General features: G+C 40.1%; 1 protein-coding gene across 1 annotated transcript; it reads right to left on the bottom strand.

Moving 5' to 3' along the window:
* Positions 1–5171: 5171 nt before the first annotated feature.
* Positions 5172–21349, bottom strand: IGFBP3 (insulin like growth factor binding protein 3). The gene is made up of 4 exons (XM_042808729.1): positions 20974–21349; positions 17218–17444; positions 12733–12852; positions 5172–6710 (listed from the first exon to the last, which is right to left on the bottom strand). The coding sequence occupies exons 1-4, from the start codon at positions 21347–21349 to the stop codon at positions 6585–6587; spliced, it is 849 nt and encodes a 282-aa protein (XP_042664663.1). The 3' UTR covers positions 5172–6584.
* Positions 21350–21842: the final 493 nt, after the last annotated feature.

Here is a 21842-nt window from a genome sequence, read left to right as displayed (position 1 = left end):
CTAGGCTGGGCCATCTGACTTAGGCCTGACTCTTCTGCATACTGGGATTAGGACTAATGCAAGGAGGCAAAGAATGCAAATTCTCTCTCCCCTTGGGAGTTCTGCAAGGAGTCTGTCCTATGTTTAGGCCACAGGTGTCGTGCACTGTGATTTCCATTATTGCTATTATCAGTCTCAGTAATAGGATGAAAAAAATATCAAAGATCTGTCCTTTCCTTTTGCTTTTTTTTTTTTTTTTTTTTAAATTATTATTTGCCTCACTGTGGGGCTGTTTTTGTCGTTGTTGCTTGTTTGTTTCACTTTGTTTTTTAACACGTATCACCTCACAATCCAGGATAGTACAAGTCCCTAATGTGATGGCAAGCTGATCCTTGTGGGAATATCTAGGAAAACAGAGAAGGTACTGCAGGATGATCTGAGCAGCTCAGGTCACCTGATGGGCAGCTGGATGACCAAAGGGAATATACTGCTCCTCCTGTTATTTTTTTCTGCCTGCCTTCACACCCTCTTCCAGTCCTTCCACCCCACTTGAAATAAATTAATTGGTGGGAAGGAATAAGGTAAGCATCTGTAATGTCTGGTTCATGTTATCTGAGAACACTACCTAGTCTGTGCTTCCTTCTGCCAAAACCCAGCCATATTTGTTGCAGCAGGATTTGTTCCAACCACTCCTCCTCCTGCTGGCCTACTGCCAACTGCAAAACGCTCATAGCAAAGAAATGAGGTCACTGCACTCTGTAAATTTTCTACCCACCTTTTCCCTTAAATCTATCCAAGAATACCTGCCTAGCATTGGTGTCCAGTCATACTGAGCCACTTATGCTCATCACTTTGAGGTAAAATTAATGTTGTTTAGCGCTGGGGGGGAATTACTTGGGGCAAAGACGGGTCCCAGGCTTTTTATTTGAAAACATTTCATTTTTATGGACCAATTACTTCATGCAGTTATTGGGGGCTGCATTGAGAAACAGGCAGAGACTCAAAAAGCACAGGAAAATGTGAGTTATGAGTATCTTAACCAACACCTAACTGCATTTGGCACATTTGCTTTTCTTGAAGACTTGTGTGGATGGTGTACAACAAATAACATGATAGCAAAATGAGGGAAGTAGAGGCAAGTGTAGGGTGATATTTCACCACGTATCACCTAGCCACATTTAAGTAATGAGGGGATAGAGAAGGGCAGGATCTGACAGGCACACTGCCAGTTAGTTATGTATTATCAGACAGTACAGCATTAGCCCAGACACATCAGCACTGGCTACGGAAAACAGCTCTGATGACAGGTCTATCAGCAAACAAGGGCTTTATTTATCTCCCATTATTTCCCCCTCCTCTCCTATGGTGCAAAGTCTACCTGCAGGTATACTAATGCAAAGGCCCTGGGAAAGGGGCAATTTCCAGTGGGATTACTGCGGGAGCAAGCATTGCTTTCTTCTGTATTTTGTTACGGCCTGCATCTTCTGTTTATTGCTGCTTCAACAGCTGAGCCCTCACCATTTGGCTTCAGCAAGGGAGCAGGGAAAGAAGAGCAGCGGCACGTCACTGTCAGCAGGGTAATAGCAGCTATGGAAATATGCAGCAAGATCTCAGGGCTGAACTCCGCATGCGGCACCCCCACGGTAAAGCAGTGATCAGCTTTTCAAGTTCAGACAGTGAAACGGGTGCAAGCTACATGATGTGTAGCAGATGCAGGAAACACACCTTCACCTTGAATATTCTCCTCATGGTATAACCAGGCAAAAATAGCTCTGTTCTCCAATTGCAGGAAGCTAGGGAAATACACAGCCTGGCTCTCATAACTAAACTCTTCCACTACCCCACCTCTGGAACGTCCTACTGCACGTGGCAGTGGGAAACAGTCCTTCCCAATGACAGCTTGTTCAGCTTGATGGAAGTTTTTAGTGGAAATCTCAGCTGCTCTCTGTAGCAATAACTTTACTGCCTTTCTATCACCACTCACGGTGAAATTAGCAATATGACAGAGAAAGGCTCTCAAGGAATTTGGATAGGTCAGCAGAAGTGGAAACTCAGGACGCATACCTCAGGACAAGCGTTCTGCAAGGATAAACTGAGATTTGCAGCATTATCCTTTGCTTCTACTAGTACCTGGACTCCTTTTTTCTGCTACTTCCAGCCTTGAAGTCATTTACGTTTTTAAATATGCATACAGAGTAAAAGCAAAAACAAAGGTGTACGTGTTTCCATAGCCACAAAAGCTGAACTGCAAGAAGTTATAAAACATAAAATGATAGAATTTTAAAACTAAAAGTTCTTCCAGTGAACAACTGATTTTATCAGGAAATTTCACTTCTGGCAGAAAAATATTTAGTATGTTCTCAACTGATGTGTACAACACAAACAAATCCCACATGCTGGAACTCCGAACACCAATCTACCACCCGCTGACAGGTTAAATGCCTCCCAGCTGGAACGTACACCAGCCCACCGGACATACAGAAATATTTCTCTTAACATCCTTAAGCAGCATAAGTTTTGTATAAATGCTTACGAAGATGCTACTAGCCATAAAGCTTGCCCTTGGAAAACACAACACCAGTTTTTGGATCTTATTTTCAGAATGCTCAGAAAAAAAAAAAAAAAAAAAAAGAGCAGACTAGGGGAGGAAGTGTTTTCTACTGTAGGAAGAAAAGCATATTCTTCTGCTATTAACAGATAGGAAGAGTTCCTAACGGCTTAGCAGGAGCACATATAACGCGGCTACTCACATAACATTTCATTTTGAATACCAGTATGTGTTGGCATCCATGAAAATTGCTCAGCACTTTTCATACTTTATAATTTATACTGCTAATATGTAAAATCTCTGCAGAGCCATCCCAGGTTACACAGTTTTAGAGTGACTACAGATACCAAAAAATGATTTCCCAAAAGATTTATAAAACCGTTACTTAAATTTAGGGTTTAGTTCAATAAAGAATTATGCTGTGTTAAGGTTTCTATGGAATTCAGTCATAAAAAGTCCAGACTGTACTAAAAACTAATTAATTCTGTGGTTTTGGTACTCATTGAAGCCTCCTTTTCCCTGTGCACAAATAGCTAATGATATTCCCTGAAGAGTGTGCATGCCAGAAAGTTGAACAGAGATATTCTGAGTTCAAGACTACTGCACAGCAAATCTACTGAAAAAGGGAACTTTATTAAATAGTTCAAAAGATAATAGAGCTGCCTGCAATCAACTTTAAACTTGCACTTACGCCAATTAGAGGGTTTATGAACTATTTATTACTCTGGTTAAAACAAATATTTTCCACATCAATACATGCCACATATAGTACCCATGCAGCATATAAAAATAAAATATGCTAAAAAAGAACAAAAAAAAAAAAAAAAAAAGCCAGATTTGCAGTACACACATCAATCTTTTGTTGTGCACCTTCCTGCACAAATATTTAAGGTGTCAATAATGCTGTTAGAAGGATCTTTATGAGACTTCAGAGTGGACTGCACAAGATTCTTGAAAGAGCTCCTTAAAAGAAAGAAAAATGCTGTAAAACATTTACTTGAAGAAAAACAAACAAAGCAACAACAACAACAAAAAAAACACACGCACCTGAGCCAAAGGCAGCAAAGGCACCAAAACAGCAGGTATTTTTCCAGTACTTACATTCCATTTCTGTGACCAAAAAAATTCCTGCACTTACTGCAGGAATGTTTCTAACTTGTGCATGCAGGAAGAGATCTTCCTCTGAACTGATAGTGACCCATACATTTGCTCCATGTTGACCACAGTTTATGTAGCCCATAAATAATCTTGCTTGAATTGCAGCCTGACTCCCACAGCCATGACAAGAACCTCTGAATGATGTGCAACTTGTCTGCTGAACTGAACCTTTGTTTTCATAGAAATAGGACTACTCATAATTAATTAATTAATTAATTTAAAAAAAAAAAAAAAAAAAAAATTCAAACTGCCATTGATCTTCTTTACCCTGTAGGGATACAAGGAAATAAAGTTAATATTTAACAACAAGAATGCCAGCTGCCAGGAACATGAACAAAACAGTAAGCGTCCAGTACTAGTGCAAGCAATCATACTCTTAAGGAATACTTACAGGCAATTTCTGAATGGTGTAGCTTGAAATCACAGGCAAGAAATACGAGAGAGGTTGTTTTCCTTTCTCAGAGGGCTCATGAGGTACAGATGGAAAAAAAAAAAAAAAGGAACTACTAATAACTCATTTTTATGAATCCAGCACTTACCGTCTATTACATGACCAAACACTGTTAAATATAACTTTACTCTCCATGTGTATGTATTTGAAATGAACTGGTTTACAACTCAAAAGAAAAGAAAAAAAAGAAATAAGGAGAAGAGCTCATCATTTATTCATTTGTTTAGCCAACAAATCTTCGCAGGCATTATATTTGCAGTAGCAGTAAAACTACTGCAATAAATCTTCAACTCACAAAGCTCAATGTAACCATCCACCAATAAGCCTGTATAAGCCTGGCCTAAGCATAACTTCACACGCCCTTTATTCTTACTGTTAAGTTTGAAATTTAAGTTTTAACAATGATGAGAATCCATTTCATTAGATATAGATTAGGAATATGCAAAGAATTCAAACAGGGTAGCTAATACACGTCCAGGTAAAATTTTAAACATTTGGTTTGAAGCGATTGCTATCTTGACCCTTCAAGTTGTATATCCAGATCTTTCCACATCAGATTTTCAAGACATTTGCCAGTGCTGGCATGAAAAAAGGACTGCTGCAACTTGCAGGGTGGGAGAGGAGCAGGCTCTTTGACCTCACGGTCTCCCATCCATCAGCAAAACCACTGGCTGCAATAGTTGGAAAGGCACACGAGAGTACTGCTCTCATTCTCCAAACTCCCAACCCAAAAGGAAATTGCAATGATGATGTAATTGTTTTTTTTTGTTTGTTTTTTTAATTATGTTGACATCAAACATTTATAGTGACACATACAAGAATATATTATATATTTATATAAATATATATGATATTTATATAAAATATATAAATAAATACATATACAAAGTATGGCATTACTTTCCAGAGAGCTGGTACACTTCACAGGCCACCTTTCCTTACCAGGTTTCACTGTCATACAGTTTGGTTTTTTCCCCCCATAAATTTCAATAAACCATCGGCCAAAACAAAACAAAAGCAAAACTGCCAAAGACCTTTTTTTTTTAAAAACATAAAAGCATCACCTATTAGAATAAAACCAAAACACCTATCTCCCATTTAAAAGGACATTATGTCATGGCAGGTGGTTTGGATATTTAAACTGTGCTTCTCACTCTATGCTTAAATACAGGCAAATAATTTCTATCAAAGTCAAAGGAAAAAACTATTATGTTTAGTACAAACAGAGCACACAGGTCTCAACAGCCAAGTACACAGTCCCCACATCTGCACTGTTTTAAACATAAAACATAAGTTCCTCATGGTGAATGTGTGCTTTGTTAGAGTATATTAAGACAACACAGAGTAGACACAGTTTTTAAAAGTAAGTCAGCAAACAGAAAGGCCGGTACTGTAATGGCATCTTTTTGTCCATAAACATTTTATACTAACATGAGGAGACCTGAAGGAAACAGACAAAACATAAGGCTTGTTGCAAAAACTGAAGCTAAGGACGGATGAAGAATGAATGCTTTACAGAGAGCTTCAGTGCAACTGTTAATTTTTCCAGTGGCATAATTCAATGATGGGTACATCAGAAATACCAATAAAATAATAAACAAAATTTAGAAGATTTTTCACGGTATTTGTACCTACTTCAGATAATGAAACAATTCCTTCTGGAAACACTTCCTTTACTCCACAAGTCCATTTCTACTATCTAGAATAGGTCAGTGTGTATGCACATGGAACTATACACATTTGTAAATCATCCCGTGTTCTTACCTTCTCTTTGCATACAGTATACACTAGAATTATTGTCTAGTTTGGTATTTATGTTATATTTAAATAAGTTCATTTTAAAACAATTATATTAAATACAGACTAACAGAATATTCATAATACACTTTACAGAAAAAAATAGCCATGTCTTTATTTTAGAAATATGCCTCTTAAAAAGTTCTTTGACATTTTTTATAAAACATTTTACCCGTGAAGATAAGTCAGACCTGTAAAAAAAAGAAATCCCTACCCTTTAAATCCTCGGGTGTTACTTTCCATTGTCATAGTTGCTTTATTAATTTTTACAAGTTTTCAATCTACGAATTCTTTCAAATTTAAACCAGAATCTCTCAGGATCAAATTGGCCACAAGCCATTTTTTAAAAGGTCAGTGGAAATTCCCTGAATCCATTCTGAAGTGCCTTGTGTTTTTCTTTCTCTCTTGGTGTCAATAGTGCAGGTTTTCATAGGAATTCAGAGCTCCCTACACATTCTATAGAAAGCTCAACACGTATCAGTGGCCAGGTACAGCTGCAGAACCCACAGAGGTCTGGATCCCCCCAGCCACCACAGGAGACAGACAGGAAGCAGAGACCATAACGCCTTGCAAAATGCAGTACTTCCCTCCAAGGTCTCTGCTAGGTCCAGCTGTCACACACAGATGCCAGAAGAGCTTGGCATTCAGCCCTCACTTGCTTTCCAAGTTATAGCAGTGGACATCTCCTTTTCCCTTGCCATCATATCCAGGAAGCGGCTGTCCATATTTATCCACACACCAGCAATAACCTCTTTTTCGGCCTTTGGATGGACGACACTGAAAGAGAATGTAGCACCTAATTAACATTTTTTATTTTATTCTGCTCTTGTTGTTATGACAAGCAGGAATCTTGTTTGATAGTTGCATTGCTATATTCTAGCCATATATAGAATCAAATAGAAGATTTGCTAGAAGACATTTCTAGAATCAAATTGAAGATTAACACCACTACAAAGTATAGCAGGACAATACGTAATGTAATACAAAATGGTTTATGGGTGGAGTACCCAATTATGAATAATAAAACTACTCCAAGAATTACCAGAAAACAGCAGAATGAACTACTCCCTATTATATTAAGCAACATAGTTGTTGCCTGCTGAATTTCAAAACTACTTACAACCATGCAGGTGGCTGACCTGGAACCCATCTTTGGAAAAGAAAGTCAAGAAGTTTGTTCTACACTAAAAGCACAAGTCTGGCAAAGACTACTCTTGCAGCAACAAATACCCTTGGTTTGCATCTGTTTTCTGAAGGAATATCAATACTGTCATTTATATTATAGTAACAGATACGCAATCCTTCTGAAACTGAGCTCTTATTTCAACAACTGCTAAGTGATCTAGAACTTGAATTAGTCTACAGCCTACATCACTGTCAGAAATCAGTTGCATAGTAGCATTTGTTAACAAACTGGCCGACCTGAAACTAGCATAAATAAACACAATGCTGAACTTCTTCAGAAAAAGTAATTTGATAAAAGCAGATAAAGTCCACCCCATACTAACACTCTTCTCAAGAAATCAAGAATAGTAAGAGGTAGACTAAAGAAGATGACATTACAGATTACACTTGGTGAGTAACCCTGGATACAGCCTAAAGGAAACTCTGCAAGGTCTTCATCCTTTCAAAAAGCATCTGTCTACTGAGCACAGAGTCTCCAACTGTCAACCTCTTTGCTAAGACAGAGCCTTCACCTGCATCCAACCCAGTTGCTTAGATTTGATGATAGAGGATTCACTGCAAATGCTAACAGAGAAGGACATTTAGTCAGGACAGAAGGAATTCTGACTCCAGCAGAAATGGTAACAAACACACCTGTTTTTTCGAAGGCTGGGGTTTAATCTGCTGTACCATTGTGTGAAAATGAACGGACCAGACAGAATACTGTAAAGGCTATCATACAGGCAAAGTAAATGCTACACCTGAGATCAGAACAATTCAAGTATTTCAGAAGTCTATTCCGGGTATCAACTGTAGATTTATTATAGTAGAAAGTTTACCTGGCCTGTAACTCTTCTGCACTGTTTGCTCCTCAGAGTTTCATACGCACCCTGCTCTCCCATGTCAGTGATCCACAAAGCTACTGTGTTTCCCATGCATGGGCACATAAGGAAACTGCAAGTAAATGTTGTGCATCATGTGCTGCCCACAGCATCTGACACTTTAAAGCCTAGTTTAGGACTTCAGGTGAAAAAGTGGTATGTCAGAAAGTACGAACATGGGCTACTCCTGGGGACGGCCTGTACCAGCAGATAGGCCCTTGAGCCAAGTAGTTTCTGGCAGCAAAGATTAGCATAGACAGCACTTGCTATGAAGTTGCAAAAGACAGATCACACATTAGACCAAACCTCTGAACATTCCTCCTTGGCAGGAACCCAATTTTTCACCTGGGTTTACTTTGAAGTAAATTAAATAACATTAATCATCACTGTAACTGAAAGTTATTCTTACATATATACCTTAAGCTACATTTTTTTGTTTTGTTTTTAAAGGAGAGTGAAAAAGTTCAAGCCTGTTGAGAAAACAGCTACATGAAAAATTTGCTGAACTGCATGATTAGCTTTTACTTGATTTTAGTCACCTTTTTTGTTGGCTTCCTGCATCAAGTCTTTAAATATGAAATCAAAGGAAGTTTTAGAATCATACACCGTCTCAAAAGCAGACCATTTATCCATGTTCTCTAAGATGCCATTCTCAGTGAATGGCCATTCAAAGGTCACTGATGTCAATAGGATTTTTTTTCTTTACTTTTGGTGGTAACTGGACTTGGCTATACCTTAACTGATATTAACATTCAGCACACTAAATCCTTTCTGCTTGGTATCAAGTAATCTGTAAACAACTGTTTTTGCATCGTTTACATTTTACAAATAAGGAAACCGAGACAGCAATTCTGTAGTTGTTTTTATCAAGAGTGCAGGCATAGATGGAGCCCAATTTAGAGTGCTAATGTCTTGCTGTTGATCTGTTTCTCTGGCAGTTAAACTAAACTTCCACTAATAACAGCAATGCAGCCGCCCCCTTTTAGAAGTATTACGTGAAGTATATTACACAACTCTCAACTGATTCATAGCCTTATGTCACTGTCAAAACAAATAAGTTGAAGTTATCTCACATTGTTGGGGGTCCGGATTGCTTTTTACAGCTGCATACTCAATTTGTAAAATTAATAACAGCAACTTGAAAATGAAAACCATACATTGAGTGAGATTCATAGTTGAAATAACACTGTGAGGAAAAAATAAGGACCTTCAGCAGTCCCATGACTTTATACTATTTGCTCAACAATACTGTCAAAAGAAAAGCATTTCAGATTCCAATGCAATGTTTACCAAGAAAGCTTGCTAGCATTCCCCACTGAAATGGTACACAATTTGTATGAAGTAAGCATACATTTTGTACTCCACATACATTTCTCAGCTCTGCCTTCTGCATGACTTCGGAAGTTTAAAAAAGCTGGAAAACTGCCCAAGCAGTGGAGTCAATAGTTACTTCCAATAGCAGCACCAGCTGCCAGCTTCATGCCACCTGCCTCCCTGCTCTCCACAAAGACATACCACAGAAGCAGTAGTGGGGCACACCAGAACATATGGTATCCCAGTGGAATCCTGATCAGCCCAGAGGCCTCCGTAGAGATACAACTGTGGTCTCCTGAAACAGCACAGACAGCCTTGACTTACACCTCAGGCTGTGCTGGCACCTGGCAAGACCAGCTCAGCTTTCAGTGGAACAATTCCAGCTCACATTTAGGTGAATATCTCTATCTGGTACACAAATATGGGACAATAATTCTAGTATCAAAGCAGAAACGTACCCATGTTAACCTAATCTATGTAAACACAGCTAGATACCATACTTGAATAGTGCAGGCTTACATGTGTGATTTATTAAGATATTAAATATGCTTGATTTTTTTTAAAAAAAGTTTATATATAAAACAAGGTCTAGAATAATTTTTGTTACATGACAGATTAAATAAGACCCTTGAAATTGTTGATAATTACTTCCTATGGTTATTCCTGAAAAGTCCGTCCCTACACATCAACAAATGTCAAGAAAAGTAATTGCTTTCAACTTGACTGCAAGAGCAAGTGACCAGGAAAGAAAAATTACCAACATAAATTATGATAATAAAATTTCATTCAGGAGGCATTTTTTTAACACATTTCTACCACCTCATCACACACACACACACACACACACACACACACACACACACACACATATATATATATATATACAAATACCCTAAGCAGTAGTTTCATCAGTCATTTCTAGAATTAAAAATGCTCAATCCACACTCCTTTTGTGATGGATTTACTATCTATTTCCTAACAAACTATTCTAAATTTTGTTGTTGGAACAAAATATAAAGTGAATTATGGACTGAATGCTGCTAATAGTAGCAATGTAAAAAAATTAACAAAATAGTCTAGTGTTCGCTTAATCAGGTTAGATATCTGCTTGTGGTTCCCAAAGACATCATGCCTAAGTTTTGAGGCTCCATAAAGAAAAAACAAATAAAACTGCTGTACTGTTTTGGAGAGAGTGAATTCAGTGTGGCCAGAACTCACTTCTTACTCCATCTGATGTTTCTTTCCCAGGAGTTAACTTATCAAGGGTACCTAAAATACATTATTATTCTTTTACATTTTGTTCATGAGAGAAGCAGTCTGCTCCTGTCAGCACTAGTTGTGAAGGCCTATGCCAGTGGTTGATCGCAATTCTTTTAGAGTAGGAACATTCAAACTGTTATACGTATTTACTCACACTGGCCCCATTTGCAGACATTTCTTACAAGATTCTGTGCTCTCAAACTACCATGCAACTACAGAGATTTGTACAGATTGGCACAGCCAGTGTATGAAAGTACCCCTTCAAGATTTCTATTTGCTGACCTCAGCTGTTGCAAGAACCTTTTCTAAACCTATGTGGCACCCCAGATAGCATGGAGACTACACACAGCACAGAAGTCTCTTTGCTCCACACCAGCACCTCACCCTAGGTAAATGAACTTCTAGGATAAAAGACTAGAAAAGTGTATTTACATTTTCTTTTTCCATTTCCTCTCCCCTCTCCCGCCCTCCTCCCTCCTAATTCAATTCATTTTCTGCCTCAGTGGCAGAGCCATGACTGAGCACTAAGGCACTTGAGTATGTGCTTCCTGTGAATCTGATCTACTATACGTGCACACCAGAATAAATATGCAAGCCACCACCTTTTGGTGATAGAACTAAAACTATCTCCTGAACGAAGTAAATACCAATCTGTGGTCTTCTGTAATACCCAGAGAAGAATAAGGACTACGATACACTTACATGTCTTCAATGCAGTTAAGTGACATGCTGCTCTGAAGTAGCTAAGCATATGCATTTATGGCACAGCAGCAACACAGTTCTATCCTTGCTCCACAGAGAAGCTCACATAGCAGTCCGTGGAATTTCCTGAACAAATGCAGACTGTGAATTGAGCACTGCTATCTGTTAATTTACAGGCAATGAGACATGAACTGACAGTGGGCTCTCAAAACTTCAGAATCATATTCTCCCTGCATGGGAGTTATTTCCACCAGCTCTGGAAAAAGCTTGGGAGTGTGTATAAGCTCAGCAACACACAGCCAAGGTTATACAACACAGTCCATTGTTGGACTAATGGCAGAAGGTAAACTCATCCCTATTTCAAAAAGCCCAACTGACACTGCAAGCTAATTGCAGAGCTTCATGAAACATCTGAAAGCCTAATACTGTTTCTAAGAAAGCTAGAAGACAAACAATGAGGAGATACCACTCCTAAAATGATGTGGTGTGCTCTGAGGTTGGCCTATCACTTCCCGCTTAGAAACTGCGTCAGACATTAACACACTTAGCCACCTTTGGTTAACACAGCTAAAGAGGCTGACTTGTGTAAACACAAATGGGAGAGACAAAATAGTTCACAAAATCTGTAGTTACAACAGAGGCTTGCCATCAGGAAAATGTTGCATCTTTTGAGACCAGGAAATTCTGGAATTATATCAGGACATACAGAGACAGGTCACTAACTAAATGGCAGAATTAGATGTGCACACAAAGCAAACAGTCTGTTGTGTCTCGCACTTCTGAAAGCTCTTGAATGAGCTGTAAGGGCAGCCCTGGATGGAGAACACTGCTGCAGTACAAATAAAGCATGAATACCTGCAGCTTAGGTCTGCATTTGTGAGAAAGGTTCACAACCTTGAAGTCAAATGTAAATGGAGAACCAAGGAGGGCCATCTTTGCTGCACAGCAACTACTAAATGTATCATGATAACATGACCTGGATTTTGGAAGTGATCTGTGTAGCACATAAAGGACAGACACATGTCTTTCTCAAATTGCTTTTTGTAATACAACCCAGTGTAGTTCTTCTAGGAACTTTCAAGCAGCTATTTACAATTCAAAGCATTGATCTATTGCAGTCATATGGTGACTGCAACATTTAGCTCCGTGGGTTATTACAGAGCCACTGCTTTCCTTTTTTTTTTTTTTTTTTTTTTTTTTTTAAACTGAAGGGCATTAGTATCTAGGACAACGGTCAACCCATGTGTGATTAGGCAAAAAGTTGCTCAAATTAATCTGCTGTTATGAACAACAGAAAATAAAAACACTATCCCCACTTAACAAGGTTCAACAATATCACATCAGAACCTATAATTTGAATTAAAACAGCTCCTCTGTAAAATGATACATAACACACCTTCCTGGCAAGAGCAGAAGGCTCAGAACAATGCAGAAAAAGTGAAATGTATTTACTGAAACAATCAAGACACTGTACTTACTTGCTTTTTCTTGTAGAATCCCTTCTTGTCACAATTTGGAATATGGAAACCTCTGGGACTCAAGACATTCAGGATCTTCAGGTGGTTTAAAGTGTCTTCCATTTCTCTACGACAGGGACCCTGTCAACGAGCATGTTTTAAAAAACACAGATGAAACTTTATTCCCAAATGCTGTCTTTCACACAAGACTTAAAACCTCAAAGGATTAAGATGTGTTAAACCGAACAAATTCATTAAAACAAAGGAAATGCCAAAAAGCAAACCATTCACAGATAAAAGTTCTGACACTATGCTTTATTCAGGATAAAGCATAGTTACTAATTTCTGATATCCTCTGAACACTGAAGGCCACATAACACGCTCACACACAGTGGCATTTCCAGCTGAAATCACACCCACATATATATGTAAAAGACAGCTTGTATGTCAGTCAGTCATATGTAACACAACTTAAGTCAGGAAACAACAGATCTTCATCAAGCAGGAAAAGAAGAACATAAGCAATTGGAAATACAACACTTGGCAAATCTTCCCTAGTGCCACTTGATTTCTGTAATTCTTCTGAATTTAAAGGATTGAATAAAACATACTAAATTGAAAGTAAGTAGTTTGGCATGCTATACATGTGTTTATAAATATACTGCAACTTTGGATAACAACTCCAAATTTCAGCTGAACCAAACGGATGCAATCATGCAAATAAATGTGGTCATACAAATGAATGGTTGCACATGACATTTTCATCGTGTAAGTACGTAACTTTTTGGACTAGCTTATCTGTAAAACAAAGACAATAACATAGTGTGGATTAGCTCTATGGCAATGAGATAAGAACTTCCAGAATCGTTTCTTAAAACATGTCTCAAACCTCAACCGAAGCCCAAAATAGAGTGTAAAGTGTTACCAGCCCCATTTTGCAGTCAGAAAACTAGGAAAAGAAGAGTTAAAATTTTACTAGGAAAGCAGTCAGCATTAGCAGCAGGAAGAGAATTCAAGAATCACATCCCGCATACTCTTTAGCCACACTCCTCCCTGAGCACATTACTGACTTAGTCCACCAACCTGATTCTTCAGTGGAGACCAAGAATTCTTAACACAAATTACATACGTTTAAGCTGCTGTATCAACACAAAGACCCATTGGTGAAGTTATTAATTAGTGAAGTAATGACATTTATATTTTCAAGTAGTAATGTCACAAGTTCACCCATAAGTGCCTTTCACATGTCTGAAAATGTATAGACTCCACTGTTCTGCTGCAGTTTAAAACTGTTTTTTTATTGTAACAAAGTCTTCCTTGCTGCTTTCTTTCAGTATCAATCCTCCTAAGTTCTAGACAAGCGATTTAAATTGCTGCTTTTATCGGCAGCAAGCAAAAATATTCAGACACAGTGACTGCAGATCACACACTGAATGATTAGGGATTGAGTTGAGCCTACACAATGAGCAACAGCTTTTTTTTAACCATTACTTTGAAGGAGGCCTCACAAGTCAAAGAAATGAATATCAAAAGCTAGCACATAGACTTAGGTAGAAAGTCATTTACTTGCTGAAGTACCTGACTCAGATGGACCTAGTTCTGGTCCCTGCAGATATGAGTAGCTTTGGTAAGTCACACAGAGACCACCCACCAGCTAAATAAAACATTTATCCTACATAAAGGTGAATTAGTTAGGGTCCTAGTAGGGTCCTATTTCCTCAAACATAAAAAAAAGCTCACTCTTACTAGAAGAGGTTTACTATTTCAAATTTTTGGGAAGAGGACATACTAAAACCTGGATATATAAGTGCTTTTACTGGATAGTTTGTCATCAGCAACAAAACCAACACAGTTTAAACAGCTCTCCTGTGTTATCTTGGGAGGCCACACTCTTCAGACAAAATGTTCCAAAGGTTTCAAAAATCTCCTGCAGGTGTGAAGCTATGTCTGGTTTCAACACAACTGTTTTGTTGAGATGTCAAGGTGTAACAATTCATACTTTTAAGTTGTGTGGCACAGGTTTGAGTATACAAAGCTAGCAGCCAAGAAGTCTTTGAATTCTAATTAATGCCCCTTCAGATTCACAATACTCTGGCTGCCCATTCTCTTTGGGTATATTCCTTACCTCTGTGCCATTATGTGCATGTATTGGCACTAAATGATAACTGCAAGTGGAGGTGGTGTTCAACATGACATGCAGTGAATGCCTGTTCACTCAAGACCCTAATCCAGGCACATCCAACTCACTGCCCACAAGCTGCACGCAGCTCAGCACTGCTCAGTGCAGCCCACACTCCCTGCTACTGCACCATCACGGCAGCAGCTCTGCCCCATGCAGCCCCAGGACACGAGGAGGGCACAGTGCAGTGCTGACAAATAATATGGCACTACACTTGATTTGCATGGAAATGTCAGTCTTCAAAGATTAAAATTTAAAAAGACACTGAATGCAGAAACACTGCCAAATTCAACGCATATCAAGGAATTGTAGAATGTTTTGGGTTGGAAGGAATCTTTAAAGGATCATCTATTTTCAACCCTCCTGCCATAGGCAGAGAAACCTCCCACTAGTCCAGGTCCTCAAAACCCCATCCAGCCCGGCCTTTAATGCCTCCAGGGTGCCCATAACCTCTCTGGGCAACTGTTCCATGGTCTCACCATCCTCACAGTAAATAATTTCTTCTTACTAGCTAGTCTAAATGTACCCTTTCAGTTTAAAACCATTATCCCTCATTCTGCTGCTACATTTGCTTGTAAAGAGTCCCTGCCCAGCCTTCCTGCAGGCCCCCTGCAGGTACTGGAAGACCACAACGAGGTTCCTGCAGAGCCTTCTCTTCTCCAGGCTGGAACATCCCAGTTTTCTCACCTGCCCCCCTATGGGAGGTCCTCCAGTCATCTGATTATTGAATGCTTCATAAAGAAAAAAAAAAAAGCAGAACTGAAAAAAGTATCATTTCAGTGAAAGTTTTTTAAAGAAGTTAAAACTCAAATGGACTCCATTATAAAAACTAGTTACATGGTAGCATATCTGTCGGCAAAAAAAAACAAAAACAAACAAACAAAAAAACCTATTTCCTGATGGTGAGTTTGTTAAGCAATATAGGGATATTATACATACAGAAAAACAGATTTTTCCAAAATCAGTTTGTCTTATCAGACAAAGTAGCCAAGTGAACTGAAGAAAAAGGAACTACCTACTGAAAGAAATTTGGAAAGTAAAGCTGCTTTTCAAATTTTATGCTTTGGCAACATAGGAAAGTACTGATGCTACAGATACGGCTCAACTTGCCATTTTCATTATAGGTACTGAGAGCAAATGTAATGTCACTGAAGAAATAGTTTCTCTGGCGCCACTGGAAGACACAACAAAGTCTCCTGGTTTATATGAAGCAGTAAAGCCATTTTCCTTGACTTTTGTCAGCACCACTGGTATAGCATCAAATGATGCCCCATGAAGGTTGGTAAAAAAGAGGGGCTTATAAAAATAATTACTGCATTTGATGAACTCTCAAATTTTTTTTCTGATTTTCCAACTCCATTTTCAGTCAATGTAAATACATTCCATGGGAATATTTGACAGTAATGGATAGAGTTGCAATCAGACATTCAACTCTTTACCAGATTCTCATAAGCCCTGCCTTACTAGAGAAAAATACCCCTCACTTCACAGTCATGCCTTATTCATGTCATCACTTTTTGGCAGTATGTACATTAGTGAAAAATTACTGTCAAAAATGAAGCACAGGAAGAGTAATATTGCATCAAAAATCTGATGAACACTTAGAAAATTCACTAGGAATGGCAACCACTGCCATCAAACCAGCCTGATGCACCGGTTTCACAAAAACATGATCAAACACCCTGCTAGTTTGAGGTCTTCGTTGCTCTGTTTTTTATTTTTTATTTTTATGCTTTTTTAATTAACACATAAGCTTTGTAACTTACATAAATTTATTACATACTCTATGTGCAGCCCAAAGCAATTCCTCTTTGCTCAATGCATCCCAGCCAACTCAAAAGGTTGGACAACCATGTCCTTCAAACTACACTAATGCTCCACAGAGTGCAAACAAAACATCATGAGACTGAATTTGCAATGTCTTCCTTTTTTCCATTATTAAAACCCCCAATAATGCTTTTTGCAACCATATTAATCAAACAGTGACACTATTAAACCTATCTTGAATCCATTGACAGAAACAGGTGGAAACAAGCACTTTCACTAAGAACTTATTTTGTGAAAAACATATTCATATCAATGTAAACACCAGTGCATTAGGCCTCTTTGTCTTCTGAATATAATCTGTTTGGTCAGCTGCTTGTCTGCATTTGCAGACTGAACAGCTGTATTGCAAAACAGTCAGAATGCTTTAGATGAGTACAACAAATATAACCATTTTGGTTACTTTTCTTGTTTACTTTGTTAAAACACAACATGCAGATACAGTCACACAGGTACATGTTCGGAAGTAGGAAAATGTCTTTCCACTTACAGAATTTACTTACATATTCAGTTTCTTGCTTGGATTCCGAAGAGAAATTCAGTGTATCTGTACTCTGTGAATCATACTCCACTTTATAGCGCTGTGTATTTTTGGCTTGTTCTTTTCTGATGATATCTATTCTGATGTGCTGTGGAGGCAAATTTGAATCTGGCACTCTGTGCAAGTTTGGGATGGCCTGATTTTCTAAGCTACTGGTACTCCTGTCTTCTTCTGAATCACCAGAATTTCCTTTGAAAAGAACAAATTCAGTGAAGAAAAAGTTAATTGACTATCAGCTGAGTCTGGAAGGACAACAGACCACTGAAACCATCTACAATTTTAGTTTTTCTTTATAAAAATGTTTGTAACACCAAACAATTCAATATTCTGTAAGCATTAGCATCTCCACTGCTAACTGTAAAGAACTGTGATGAATTTTCTAACTAAAGGCTTCCCTCCTGGCACTACATCATTCCGACACCTGTGCTGGATGCCTCTAAAAAACATGCTGCATTCTTAATCGCTTGAGAACTATTTATATTCACTTCACTTCTAACTATTTGCAAACCACTACTGCTGAGGTTTCTCAGTCCTTATTCTTCACTGATTTCCTTTCCTGGCAGGAGGAAGGTCTGCCACATGCAGACTGCTGCCAGCACTTGGCCCTGAGTCAGAGCTGTTAGCAGCCCAACCAACAAGGGACATGTAGAGCGCTCAAATCATCTACTTCTGATCCAGAGCAGATTTAAACAACTTTAAATATATCTAACTTGGGAAACTTACTAGATAGAGAGCAACTAATGATCTCCCCTGGTAGAATAACAAAAAGAAAATCTTCACTGCAAAGTTTCTACCATGCTGACCATGACAGTACTAGTTAATCATTTTAATGCCATTTTTCTCTTTGCTTTAGTCCACATACAGTACAGGAGAAAAAGTGTTTCTGATTTTAATAACAGAGGAATGAAAATATCTCATGATGTACTAAGTATACTTTTAAGGGTCAAGGGCAAGAAAAAAAAAAAAGCCATTCATTCTGTAGTAAGATACCAGGATAAACATCTACTTTCAATACAGGCCTCAAAAATATTTTTTCTTGGATGATAGTTTTATCATCCATGGAGCTAGAGGAGAAATGCATTATTCCAGAATACTGCATAAGCTCAGCGTTCCTGTACCTCATAAAGTTATTTGCCTACACTGCATTTCTCTCTTTTAAGGCTCTTGCAATGTAACTGTAAAAGGCTCTATTTCCTCTACAGAATGGATACTTGTCAGCTACGATAAGAAGAAAGAAATCATATTGGGGTTGCACAATAATAAGTGATGCACAAGAAACATCCTGAATACCTATATTAAAATTATACTTGGCTCATTGGAAAACCAGACAAACCAAGAAATCCAGTGCTAATGTATTGTTCAACTGGCAATACCCAAGAATCAGGGAGGAAAACAAGCAGGAGCGATCATAGTCAACATCTTGGTACTGGGGGTTTTAATGTAGCCACTGACAGCAAAAGACGTAACTGACTGAGAAAATCCAGCTCCTAGAACAAATGGAAAGGAAGTTCAAGTCTTAAACATAAGATTTCCTAGCTAGCAATGGTTAAATCATACTCTCAGCACTATCTGAACTCACTTCTGGCAGTGGAATGTCTCTTTCTTGAAATGAATTTTTTTTCCACATTCTCAGTGAAGTCTGCAGTAAGTGACACAACAATGTTATAAATTCAGATCTTCTACATATAAATATTACGCCCAATAGGTTTTCTACATTCAGATATTAGTTTACCAGCTATATAAAAAATTATATTACTGCACATCAAATAGCCACCAGGCTATCCACACAGTTTCAACAGACCATCATGGTATTTCTTACACTTAAGTTTAGAACAGCCGTAATTCCACTTTTTAAACTGTACAGTGTATTCAATTAACTCTATTCTACACGACCTTGTTCCACATCACCTCTACACCCTGCGTAGTGGAAACAAAACAGTTACTCAAGTTACTTCCTTTCTTTCAAAAAGAGACTAGAATGTTTGCATATAAGCATTACTAATTATCGCTTTAGTGCTCCAAAATCTGAACTGTAAAAGCAGTAGCCTACTTTAGATGGTGTTAAGAAGTTCCTACAACACACACCAGCCACAGAATTCTAGCAATCACTACTACCAATCAAAGCATAGCACTTAATGCAGGGCCTAGCCATGCATAACAGAGAAGATGTAAGATGTGATCCTGCTCCAGGACAGAGGGTACCACCTCAGAATCTTAATTCCCTAGCAGTGGATTTATCAATGAAATTGGAACAGCACCCACAACGAGGTGGACACAGTGTGTGATATCATCATACAGATTCAGCTTCCTTCTTGCATAGAGTTTTCCATCGGCATGCCTTGAATGTAAACTGTATGGGATCTACTTCCCACTTCTTAAGGAATCAAAACAAGACGTTTCTGTATGCCAAGAATGCAAAACAGGAATTCAACATTCTGCCTACTTCATATTAAAAAAGGAAGTATTTTCACCAGGCCTCTTTCCCCTTTCCTCTAGGTTGTTGAACTGCCCTGCACTAAACAGCACCAGGTTCCAAGTACTGAGGAGTAGTGACAACCCACTGTTGTCAAATCACGTGAAGAATGAAGAGTCAAAACATTCATGTGACGAAGGCAGCTGCTCCACACTCCCATGATATTTAGAACTTCAGTAAGCACCTCTGAACTCTTGCTCAAAGCATCACAGTTTGGCAGAGGCACATAAGCAATCATAATAATACATGTCTTACTCTCATAGCAGCCAGTTTTTAACCGAAACACCAGTGCCACTTCCTCAGCTAAGGAAAGGCCAGTCAAAGAGTTCCTGTAACCTAGCAGAAAAACCCCTAGTTTTTAAAAAGGGCAAACGGTGGAAAGACTTCTGACACACTTTTTCTATTAAATAAATATTAACATACTTGCTGTTGGTTAGCAAACAGTTTAATGAAATACTTGCAGAGAGGGACTGTGCCTTCTTGATCTGAAACCCAGGTCTTCCTGTCTCTTAAGTTTCTAAATATGCACGTTAACAGAACTTTTTCCAACCGTCTCTTCCTCTTCAAGCCAAACAGAACCTGCTCTGTGAACGTCTCATTTGCAAGAAGCACGGGACAGCTTTGTTTGACCAAAGACTTATTTGCAATTCAGAGAAAAGCAGCGTCCTCTCACCGCTATGAGAATGCTTCGTTCTTAATAACGGCCTCCATGGCTCAGGGAAATACTTCACTACGTTCTTGTTCTCTTTTCTACATTATTTTATTCCCAGGCTTAGCGTTCCCCCGAGTTCGCCACGCTGCAGGAGTCAGCCCACACTCTGCAGTGTTTTCGCACCCTCTTTCCAGGAACACCAGTGACAAATCACAAGGATTTCAGCTCTGTACGAAGGTCCTTCAGCCTGATAGCCTCACACAGCCAGGCGGGCAGCGCACACCTCCTTCCTTCCCCTTACGCTTAAGAAGAGCAACTTCGCTTCTTTTTTGAAGAGCTACTTAAAAGCTAAGAAAACAAGTAACTTCGGGACAAAAACCAAACGGCTCGTGCCACGCCGGCCCGGCCACCGAGAACCGCTGAAACAGCAGACGGCGCCGGCCTCGCCTTCCCCCGCCGCCCGACCCTTCTCGTGTACGTGCCTGACTTTCGAACTTAAAAAAGAACTATGGCGAACCAATCGAGACGCCGCAGACGCACGCACGCAGCCTCGGCGTTCTTCCTCGCCCCCGCCCGGAGCAGCAGCCCCTTACCTGCAGCGTGCGGTGCCGGCGGCAGGAAGGCCCGCAGCTCGTCGCCCGCCGTGCCGTTGGTGCACAGACCGCGGCCCTCCAGCAGAGCCTGCAGCGGCCGCGCCTCCTCTCGCCGCGGCCGGCAGTAGAGGCCGGCGCCGCAGCGCTCAGTGTAGATACCGCAGGGCTGCCCCAGGCGCAGGGCGCAGGTGAGGCAGCAGCCGCATCCCGGCTCCCGCACTCGCTCGGCGCAGTCGGGCCGCAGCGGCTTGCACTGCTGCAGCGCCCGCGAGTCGCAGGGCTCGCAGCGGACCACCGGCGCCGGCAGCGCCCGCCGGCCCGCCAGAGCCAGCGCCGCCGCGGCCACCGCCCACAGCACGCCGGGCCGCGACACCATGGCAACCGGCGGAGGGGACCGGCGGAAGGCGTCCCCGCGCGGCTCCGGCCGAGGGGGAGACCGGGGCTCGAGGAGCTCCGGGCTGCCCCTCCTCGCCCGGAGCGCCGCGCCGACCGAAGGCGGGCCCTGCCGCCTCGGAGAGCGGAGGGGCGCGCTATCGCGCTCACAGCCCGCGCCGCCTGGAAGAGCCGCGGGGCGGCGAGGCCCCTGCCTCCCGTAGTGCGAGCGGCACGGCGACGCGGCGAGGGTGGAAGGCTGCGCCCGGGGCGCTCGCGCGCCGACCCGTTCTCTCTTCAGCCGCCGGCCCTTAGCGATAAAATAACTTGTTGGGAACAAAGGCAACTTTTCCCGCCCCCCTGCAGAGCGCCTCAACCACTGGGCTTGACGCTAGCTTTTTTTTGCCATACGCACAAGAAAAAAAAAAAAAAAAAAAATATTGTAAAGCCAAAAAAAGGGAAAAAAAAAAAAAAAAAAAAAAAAAAAAAAAAAAAAA

The sequence above is a fragment of the Centrocercus urophasianus genome, unplaced genomic scaffold (assembly GCF_019232065.1).
Source record: "Centrocercus urophasianus isolate 14NV4802_14NV808 unplaced genomic scaffold, USGS_Curo_1.0 seq_11, whole genome shotgun sequence".
NCBI lineage: Eukaryota > Metazoa > Chordata > Aves > Galliformes > Phasianidae > Centrocercus > Centrocercus urophasianus.
The sequence above is the reverse complement of the archived record's forward strand: the minus strand, read 5'-3'. Positions and strand labels throughout refer to the sequence as shown.